Source organism: Semicossyphus pulcher, unplaced genomic scaffold (genome assembly GCF_022749685.1).
Source record: "Semicossyphus pulcher isolate SPU_LCO1_2020_fin unplaced genomic scaffold, fSemPul1.0.p SCAF_16, whole genome shotgun sequence".
NCBI classification, from domain to species: domain Eukaryota; kingdom Metazoa; phylum Chordata; class Actinopteri; order Labriformes; family Labridae; genus Semicossyphus; species Semicossyphus pulcher.
Window position 1 is genome coordinate 18,283,858 of NW_027211670.1, and position 11,226 is coordinate 18,295,083.

At 43.1% G+C, this 11,226-nt stretch overlaps 1 protein-coding gene across 1 annotated transcript in view; it reads left to right on the forward strand.

Annotated features, from left to right (window-relative positions):
* Positions 1–2,006, forward strand: part of lhpp (phospholysine phosphohistidine inorganic pyrophosphate phosphatase) — a 31,989-nt gene extending 29,983 nt beyond the window's left edge. Inside the window, exon 7 of the mRNA XM_069664670.1 lies at positions 210–2,006. Within this exon, the coding sequence (XP_069520771.1) occupies positions 210–303 (94 nt within the window). The 3' untranslated portion in view covers positions 304–2,006. The remainder of the gene's footprint in view (positions 1–209) is intronic.
* Positions 2,007–11,226: the final 9,220 nt, after the last annotated feature.

The window sequence follows — 11,226 nt, forward strand, 5'->3', positions numbered from 1 at the left end:
TATTCAAACCTCCCCCCCCCGAGCTTCCACGAGACAGTCTGAGGAGAGTCTACTTCGACATGTCCTGCTCTGTTCCAGTTTATACATTCAGCATTGTTAGCTCGGCTGATAGCATCAAACTGTTAGTGCTTCTTGTTTACTGACCCTCATGTGGCAGTTGTTTGTTCCTGTGCAGCGTGTCCGTAAAGCTTCTGCTTCTCCACCCTCAGGCCCAGCGACGAGAGGCACCCAACGGTGACGGCAGACGGCACCGTGGACAACCTGGCCCAGGCTGTGGACATGATCCTCAATCAAAGGCACTGAGCACAATGGAAACTCTCTGCTTCATGTGAACTGGGTGATACAGGAAGGTGCATGATAACATTTTAATATAGTTCTTTAGTGTTGTTTCCAGTAGGAAGGGTGTAAAAAGCAGGATAAACTGAAAATAGCCTATAAATACTGAACATCCTGTAACTGTCACAACTCATTATCCTGTCAAACATGGGAAACACCCTCCCATCTGGTGCTCCACATAGTGCATATAGTGCAATGAAATTTGCAGAACTATCACCCAGGTCTACATGTCATAGTCTTGAACTCTTTAGAGTAGCACTGTGCATTTTTTCCGTACATGATTGGCATAGATAAGATACCTCAGGTTGACATGAATGTGCCTGTAACCAGCTGCTGACTGACAGTTATAAGGGAATTAAGTGCTTCTGTGTGTTTAGAGTCCCTGCTAATGTGACACAGACACATTCTTTGTAAAGACAGAGCACATGAAGACACTTTGTAGTCAAACTGGAACTGCGCTATTTCCCATATTCACACGGCGGGCATTTTCGTCCGAGGTCACGCTCAGGGTGGGAAGCTAAAATGCTGTTAGCAAAAAAGATAATGTCTGTTTTGTTCCCAGTTTTAATCTGTATAAATGTAGTAATTCTGAGAAATCATTAGCATTAAGCCACTTCCAAACTGATCATCAACTGAAAAGACAGTAAATAGTAAAAATGGGAGTCAAGAAACATTTGATAACCACTTAGCAACTGTAAGACAACAGCTAACGTTAGCTTTCAACCGCTTCCTAGCTTAAACTCCTGTTTAATAGTGTTACACGACACAATAGGAACGGTCCAGTGTGTTTTACTTCCAGCCTTAAATTAATGTATCTAAGATGTGCATTGATATTTCAGAATGAATTATCACCTTTTCTGTCCTAACAGGTAGCGCTATCAAACGGTACAACGGTTAGCTAGCTAAGTGGTTAAGCGCTAATGTTAGCTCTGGTTTAACGATAGCTAATGGGTTATTAAATATGTTGTTTTAACAGGAAAAAATGCCCAATGTACCTCAAAATGTTCACAAATTATTGAATCTGCGGTTGTAGTAATAGCTTATTTCTCAGATGTCCTACTTATATACAACTTAACCTTGAACACAGCACTACAAGATTTGAGAGTTAGGCCTACATCCTAAGCATGACAGAAGACCAAAATGGCCGCTGTTTTAATAGCCTATGGTGAATTGAAATGAAGCTATTTTAAAGCTCCTGTGAGGAGATTTTAGCTGGTTATGAAACTGACTGAAATTAATAATGCTGCCTCTATATGTAAAGACACAGAGACCCTCAGTGACAAGATTGATTATTTCTTTATAGTTATTTTTAATGCCTGTAACCACTGCCTGAGGGAAGGTGGCGGACAAGCCGATTTCTCTGTATTCTCCAAGTCAAAGATTAACAACAAGTGATACGACTCAATGTTAAAGAAAGCAGAGATTTTTTGTTAAGAACCACTTCTTACTCATGTACAGGACAAGATCAGCAAAGCGAAGAGGTACCACTTTGTCCACAGGGGGCGCCAAAATCAACACAAACAAGAGAATCCTCATAGGAGCTTTACCATACTTAATTTAAGCAGTGTATTACATGTAGGAAATATAGTTGTCACTATCTCCCTTCATATAAAATATGCACACTCTTCATAAAGTAGGGGGGAGTAGTCTGTAATGCAAGTATGATATAAATAAAGCTATTTTTCTAGTCTGTGAACATTTGTCTCCCTGCGTTTGCCAATTTGTCGACCTATTGTCTCATAACTTTAGTTTTTCGAAAAAGAGGTCAAGGTCTCAAAGCACTGGGGAAAATGTAGCCTCGACTCTGGTTTAATTTATATCTGAGCGGCTTTTGTTTTACAAAAACAAATGTCTGGGAAATGGGAAGTGAGCTGGTCTGAGGGATGATAAATGCAGAACCCAGCCGAGTGTGATGAATTACGCTGGTGCTCGAGCTCATGTTTCCCCCTCTGTAAACAGAAATGAATCACGCTCTCCATCATCAGAGTGAAGAATCACAAATCCACAACTGCTTATCTTTATTTACTTGACTGTAAGCCGCCTCTACTGGGGATTGCTCTGTCATTCCAGCATAGTTAATTGCCGCTCATTAGACATGAATTCTCCCCAGTATCCAAAGCGAGGTTAAATAACATGACGAGGGGGGAAAAATTGGTTATCGGCCTTTAGTTTGCCAGCTGGATCGTTGAGGCCTCTGGAAGTGGGGCGTAAAACAAACGATTCTCCATCGCTGCCCCCGAGGTTTCAGTGCACCGAGCAGATTCATCAAGAACAAAAGCCCATTGCCAAGTGATTCATTGAGGTCTTTCTGGTTCACTTCACCATTAGCTGACACAAGCTTGAATGTTATTGGGCAATTAAAGGTAATGAAAAGCTGCAAAGTGTTATGAAACTGTTTCTGAGCTGCTCGTACCACTCCTCTATTTCTGATTGGGAAATAAATATTAATGCACACGGCAAAGTACTAGCAGCTGGTACTCAGTTTTCCAACAGCTTACACATTGTTTGACTCACTGTTTTGTCCATTATGTTCCTGCCTGCTGGCCTTGTATGCAGCTATTAAACATGAATTTGACTACTCTCGAATGAATTCACTTGGCTTTAACTAGGTTATTTTTGAGCAGTAACTCTGAGGGATGTAGGCCACAGATTTCAACGACTCCTCTTGGCAGGTTCATGCTCACTAGGTGTTAAACACAAACACACGCTTCAGAGCTAGCAGGCTAATAACCACACCTCCAGGCCGGCCTGAGGTCGTCCACCCGTTTCACACAAGTTACAAATTAGCAGCAGTTTACCTCTGTCGGCTGCAATGATATGTAAGCGGAGATATTCTCCCTGTGAGCAGCTCATTGATCCCATCTCTGTGACCGCAGAGTGTTAAGCTAGATTACCTTTCAAATAATAGAGCTGACCTCATTTCAGGAGACATGTCTGGGCATGTATGACCTCGCTGACACAGGACAGTATTGACAGACTTAATACACTGTCAAATCCTTGACTGACTCAAGCTGTTGTTAGCTGCATGTTTTCCAGTTGGAGAACAATAGAACTGTTCAGTGTTTTGTCTCTGCATTACCAGTGTAGTTACTGTCATGTAAACACGGTTAGCGATTAGCGATTGGGGAGCTAAAGTAGCCTCAGTAAATCATCATAAAATTACTATGTAGTACAAAATGTTAACCATTGACAAATTTATGTGGCAGTAACTCAATCATCTGAAGGACTGAGCGGTCCTTTAATTAGATTCAGAGTGAGATATCTTAATAACTATCGCTTGGATTGCAGTTAATTTTCACACAGACTTGTTGTAACTTTCAGGGATCATTTATCTTTTTGTGTAGCTCTATCATCCTGTAAACATTTCTATTAAATCTGCTAAAACATCAGAGTGTTAGCATTGTCATTGACAGAATATTAGCTTAGCTTATGTTAGCCTTTAGCTCATAGCACCGCTGTAGCTAAGTACAGCCTCACAAACATATGCTGTGTTCGAAATCAGATACTACATACTGCATACTGCATTCGGCGGTAGTATGGTATGCTGTCGTCTGCCATTTTAACTGCTGTTGTGACGTTCCAGCGCTTTGCATTGTGGGATACAGTAGGCGAGGTAGACTGGTCCGATGCATACTGGAGATTTTTTCTGAATCAGTACGACATCCGGGTGTTTTTGTCATACTGTAAATTTTGCTTTTGTTTGCATACTAGATACTACATTTGGGCTAAATCAGTTCGTACTGCTAGTATAGGAAAACATTTCGAACACAGCGATAGACTGTATAAAAAGATGGACGACATGACAGCTCCCTGAAAGTGAAGCCAAACCCTCTCTATCGCCCCCTGCTGACTGGCTGCAGTATAGGTCATAAAGCCCGCCTCCTCCATGTTAACAGATGGGACATGAGTCAAACTATAAAATCAAAATACACGACAAATAAATGTTTCTCAAACATTGTTTCTCTCATTATAGTTAGTTCTTATCATGCTGATTTATGTCCAAGTGTTCATTTTTCTGACAAGTTTATTTTTAATTAGTTATTTGATGCTGTAAAAAAGATGATTGACAGCTCTGTTGACAAATCCGGCTCCTGCAGCCGATCTGTTCCAGATTAGCAGAGTAGAGGAGGAACGGCGAGAGGAGACATAGCTAAAACAATCACTACAGTCATTGAAGTTTACATATCTGTGAACGTCTGCTTCAGACCAACACAAGAAGATGTTCTGCTGTTAAATAAACCGGCGTGCAGGATCTTTGCTATTTTTCCCGTTAAGTGTGTGTTTTCGTTAACGGAAGTGGCTACGGCTCCAACTACTGATCTGTACTGCGCAGACTCTGGCTCTAAATGACGTCACCATTGCAAGACAGCAGCGCCCGTCACAGGGGCTATTTTGGCATCAATTTCTTACAATGAGAGCAGATAGAGACGCGTCGTCCGTCTATATAAACAGTCATTGCTCACAAAGCACCTTGCATTGCTGTCGACCTTTTTCATTTTGTCTTTAGGCTGGCAATCTACTCCAAAAAAGTCTCCAAGCCTTTATTTACAACTTTTCTCTAACATTGTTTTAAACCAGCCTTTGGAAACATTGACTCATCAATTAATTTAAGTCAACTGATCCAGCCATTCTTCTTGCTAATCTCATTCCCTTTAAGTATACTTGTTTTACAGCGTTTTCAGTAACAGCTCCTGCAGTCATACCAGAACATGATTATGACAGTGTGACAGCGTACCTCCGCTCTTACCCTCCTCTCCTCATGCAACCTCAGCTCTTTAAGCTGATCTTCTTTTCGTCTTATGTTGACGTCCCACGGACACAGAGCTCTGTTGAATGTGTCATGTGTGAGGAGACGGACACATGCTGCATGAACAGGAGAAAGTGGCTCTGTGTTCAAATGTCCTGCAAGATCTCCAGCGTCCAATGTTTACATTCTCGTGTTAGCTTAACTTGCAAAAACTATGCCTGTTTTATGGATGTCATTAACAAGATTACTGCTTGCATGTGGAATTCAAAGCATACATGTTTAACCCTATTTGTTATAAGGGTTATGAAATGAAAACAATGTCATGTATTTTTAGAAAATGGGGAGGCCCCATGAGATCGCCCTACTTTCTGCAGAGCGTACACACACGGCTGCGGTGTGCCTCCGAGCCAACATTTATATGTTTTTATGTCATCTGTTTGCGTTAGGGCTCCTCTTACACGGCACGCCGTCGCACACTGCTGCTCTTGTATCGCACCTGCATTTACCCACCTTAACAACTGCCAGCTGTGTGCTACCTTCAGCTTTCATCTCCGCTCATTTGGCTCTTCCTGTTTGACAGGAAACAGCGGGTCAGCTGACCAGACAACGCCGCACACCTGCAGCCTGAAATGCACCATTATCCATGGAAACATGCACTTGTTTTGACAGCAGTCGGTTATTTGTCCCCTCCCTTCCCAGTCCGTGCGGAGGCCTCTCGATCTTACCCGCCAAGCCACATGGTTTCCCCACATTTCATCACTCTCCTTCCCCTGTGGGCAGCCGAGCCAGCAGCCCTCGGTGGCGTGGGAGGGCTGTGAAACTTCAGAAGTCGTCGGGGTTTGGAGAGAGAGGCTTGCATTTCCTCCCTCTCCCCCCTTCCCCGCTGCACACCGACCCCACCCCATTCCTCCCCTCAGAGCCTCTGTGAGCACTGTGAAAAGTGTCTCAGTTCACACACACAGAGCAGTTTGTACTCGGCTGACATGGTCACAGCCGTCACAGACCCCCTCAGGGGACACGACCCCCTGCTCAACTGCCCGCTAAAGCCTCAGAGGGACTCGCTCCCTAGACACAAAGCATGACCCCGTGATGTCATTCCCGGAGCGTGTGCGTGTGTATAATCCAGGCGAAAGGGTGGTCGTATGTCACCATGCAGTGTAAACTAACTGTCCTGCACTGCAAAAGGTCTGAAGGCTTACAGCTGACCTCAATTTTAAAGCTGTCTGTCTCTCCTGTGAAGGTTTCCAGTTACCTTTTGTAAAAGGCACAGCGTTCACACTGTAGATCCTGTAAAGCTGTCGCTGAAGGGACATTTCTCGGTTTAAACACAACAGCTATTTGACTTGAAAAGGCTTGTTTGTCCTTGATACATCTCCTCTGTGTGGGTGCAGACTATTCCTGTGGAGACATAACACTGACTGAACTTTAAAAAGTCACTTGTACCTCTCACACACTTTGTGGTTTAGTCCTGCATGAAGTAACAAAAGTGTGTGGGAGAAATTCAATATAACCTCCAAATGCAATACTCTGCTGATTGAGTGCACATAAAATGTACATACAAAGTTTTCTTCCCAGGCATTCAGCGGCTTTTTTTTAATAGAAGACGTTCAGACAACACTTACCCAACTGGAAATGTTTTGCGGCCGGGTGCTACTGCTAAATTGTTTTTCACCCCGACCACATTTGAGCTGCCAAGCGGGGGTAGGAACCAAACCCGAGAACCAGCTCCATCATTCAGTTTCATGTTTAGAATTTGTTTATTTGAAAAGTTCCACGACTCAAGAGGAAGTGCATCATCACAACTTCAACATGTTTTTGGGGTGATTCTCTTTTTTGTTTTCACTTGTATTTTGGAAGGGGAAATTCTGTCTCAAACCTGCAGGAATTTCAACATAAAAGATCAATAACAACTGTTACCATAAGATAGGAATTACAGCTAAGTGAAGGGATCAGATCTTAAAGCTCCATCTTTTCCAAACTAGTGTTTTTAGGTGGCAGATTGCCTCACAGTGGCATGTGAAAGGCTGTCCCAATTCTCGTACCCCGAGATTTATTGCGCGCCAATTGAAACAAGAAGGCGGACTATTAAGTGGTCGAAGAATACGCTTTGAAAGGCGCAACTGTCCCAAGGAAAAAGCCACTGTCAGTCAAAGCTGGTGGAGAGAAGCAATAATATTTGAAATTGGCGCCATAGCTGTGAAGAAAGTTGTACAAATAGCTCGTGGTTTCGCCCGTTCTACATTCCTACAACACCCAGCGTGCATTGCGCCTCTCCCTCTGAAAGGAACGGCCCAGTGAGAGACGCTGAAGTGAAATACTACCGTTTCGCTGCAGGCAACGGCTCAGAGCGGTACAGGATCTGAAATATGACGAGAATATACCGGTGGATCGTCTAAAAAATCGACAGGTCTGCAGTCTGCATTTCAAACCTGACGATTTAGAACGAGACATGACATCGGAGGCAGGCGTTTAGCGAGCTCCCTGGCACAGAGCAAATTGCATTTTTTTTCAACCATAATGGAATTAGCTCCTCATTATAGCATGATAGGACTGAGGTTTAAAATCAGCGAACTGGCCTTTTTAAATGTTTTTGGTTTCAATTCAATTGAATAGCTAGCAATACACAAAGAAAAGAAAGGGGTCTTGAAACAAAGTATCTTTAAAATAATAGGTTAAGTTACGTGATGTTAGTTATGCTAGCTGGTTTACCTGCTAGCTACCTGTTGCTAGGCGACAGGAGCTGCGTTTGGTGACGCAAGGGTAAAGGCGGGAACAGTTGGTGACACAAACAGGAAATGCTCCGTAGACCAGACCGTCTCATTTCAGTTCTGCTCTAGCGGCCTATACAGGCTACGAACGACTCATCCTCCGTAGACCGCGTCCTTTCGAAGGCTGCAGCCCCTGAATTGAGACACGACTATTGAGTAGCTTAAACATGTGAAGCTAAGTTAAGCTTATTTTCCCGCAAATGTCCTGGTCCTTCTCTTGTTCTTACTAACGGTAACGGTAAAACGAACTGCTGTCAAGTATGAATCAGTTTAACTTGATTGTAGAAAAGGGCCATTCAGAAGAATCAGATCGTTCTTGAACGTCACAGCATTTTTGTCCAGTGCTGAAATTAAACACAAAGAACTACAGGTTAGAAATATTGAAACATCTGACTCAAAACTCCCTTCAGCACTGTGAGACATCTGTTGCCTCATCTTGTTTGACTCATCATTAGAGCAGATAAGACCTTTCATAACCTCCTACAACAGCTCGAGACTGACCACCATCCCGTTGTGTGAGTGCCTGTGGGGGTTGTGGACGAGCGTGGAGCAGAACACTGGCCCGGCACGCCCCTCCTGTTGTACTCCTATCTGCTCCCAGAACACAGCCTCCTTTCACTTCTGTCACTCCGCTGATTAAAGGCGAGGGGCCCTCCGTGTGTCGTTCTGCCACACAGCACGTTTACAAGGGCTCTGTTTACCCATTTCCTTCTCGACTCATTACCCGAAAAACGGCTTAACTGGTGAAAAGGAGCAGCTTGAATGTACCTCGGGCGGCTCTGTGAGAGCGTCAACACGACCTCGCTGTGCAAGCAGGAAGATTCTCATGCAACAGCGTAAAAATCAAACCCATTACAAGGTGATGCATTGCAAGCTCGAATCCAACAGTTATACTATGCATGGTGAGCATAGTAGAGTAGTGTATGGCTTGTGGTAAATAGGCTCAATCTCACTGACCACAACCAAGCAGTCCCATGAAGCCCCCACATGGTGCCTAAGACTGCTTAACACCGACAGATTAAGTTCTTTTTCTTTATTCAAATCTCCTTTTTTCTCTTTTCTCCTTATAATTTTCTTCTTCCTCTCTCCCCTCTTTCATTTTTTACCCTCCTTTACTGCCATAGATCATTAATGTAATGCCTTAAATGCCTTAAATCCCTGTTAGTCACGCCCAAAACAAACTTTCCAAGATGGTGTGGGTTGTATTTTATTTGTTGGGCTGTTTTTCACATCATCTAGCTCTTGTCATATTATCTTGTTCTATGTATCTGTTCTTATTCTATGTTCAGTTCTGCAGTATATTAGGAAGGCGATTTTTGTGCTATTGTTATTTGACTGTATTATACAACAGCTAGTTCCGACCAAGTCATCTGATTGGATAAGAGGCATTCCATGAGTGCTGATATAGAGTGTAACATCACTCCGCCACGGCCAGGCCAATGTATGTCTACATTAATCAGACTCTTATTTCACTTGTTGATGATACATTTAAACTAACATGTACGTACATGATAAAAACAGCTGATCTGTGGTAACCTGTAGACACAGAGTGCAAGAGAATGTTTGGGTTGCTTGGCAACAAAAGTCCAGTTTCAGTTAAGTTGTGGAACTAATTGAGTTGGTGGAGCAAAAAATAATCTGTTGTTGATTGTAACTGTTTACTACTATTTGCCGCTGCTGTAATGGTTACATAGTTACATAAAAGCTCGAGCTGGTTGTGGTGTTATGCTGATATTCAGTATAACACCACAACCACGAGTGCAATATTGCGTAAATGTCTCGTCCTTCTCATATCCTCTCACGACTTGTCTCCAGCTCAGTCCTGTGTTCATGCACTTAGCAAAAGGGCTAAGAAAAAGAAAAAGAGCATAGTGTGCCATGCAATCTTCAAATTACTCAGCTGTCCTTCAATCAGGTGACTTTTCTCCACTTAACGCTTTCAAAGAATGACTAGCATTGTTGCTAACTGAATAAACATGCAGAAGTTGTGGGCACTCGTGATGGAGAGGTGAATCAAAAAGTTAGCCACAGTTTGATTCTGAAGGTTTGCACAGGCACCAGAGTTGGGGTGGGGGGAAGCAGACAAACAGAGCAGCGGCAGCAGCAGCAGCAGCCCTGACACATGGCCCACATTCACAGCCGCCTCCCACGTCACTGTGCTCCTCAGAGAAAAAGCCCCTTTTGTTTCTCAGCGCAGGGAGGGAGGGAGGCAGGGAGGGAGGGAGGGAGGTCTTTGGGGTGAAGCACCGCTCAACTCCGACCACTCCACCCGGCATCAGAAAAGAAAAGAAGCAGGGACCGGACTTCCCACCCCTGCCCGGCGTCCTCCCTGCTCACTCAGTCCCCGCTTCAGCACACAAACACAGGCTCATCAGTGGAGCCACTACTACGCTCGTGATTGTCTTTGCTGCTACTTAATTGGGTCAGCCTGCATTGTTGCATTAAAGACGTCTCCAACAATGACCTTGCTGTTAATGCATGTTCTCTTGTAATAGTGGAAGACTCCTTTCATTCAGTTACAATGTACTTAAGTAAAATAATGAAATAAACCAGTTAGATGTGCTTTAAAGTGTCGTAGGTTAAAGTATTTGTCTTCTATTACAATATAGTAGACCGTCACATTATTATAGTTGCATGTAATGTAAACATGTGTTAGGTCGTAGAATCTACAAGGCATCAAAAGCTCATTGAAGATTTTGGAGTCAAACATTACGTGCCTCTGACATTTAATTAAACTAGCATAAAACTGAAGTGCTCCATACGGAAGCCCGAAGCGGACACGCATTCATACATTTTATTTACTCAGTCTTCCTGTGATAGCCAGTAAATTTCCGGTTGTTTTCTCGAGATCTCGACTTATTTTTCCCGTTATCACAGGATCAACAAAGCTGTTTTTTATCCATTTTAACAGATGGTTTTTTATCTCATTATCTCCAGATAACAAAGCTCGTTTTCTCCTGATAACAGTATCACTTTCCAGCAATCTAGAAAACGGAGCAACAGGCTGGTGACTGTGTTATTACACACCAGGACGTGCCATGCTGTCATTTCCCACACTGATGAGGTAAGTTAAACCTGTTCCTGTGTTTGTTTTGTGATTTTGCAATTCTGCGGATTTAAGTAATGAAGTGACATGAACTCGTTATCACAAGAAACCAGCGCTATCTCGAGATAACGTGAAAAATAAGTCGAGATCTCGAGAGAGAGCAACCAGAAATGACTTGCTATCACGGGAAAACAGAGTTAATAAAATGTCTGGATGATTGTCCGCTTAGGGCTTCCGTAGTTCAGGCAAAAGTAAAATAAGAAATACTTTGAACTAGTTAAACTAGACTACATTATAAGTCAATGTAAGGTAAAAATACCTACAAGTTT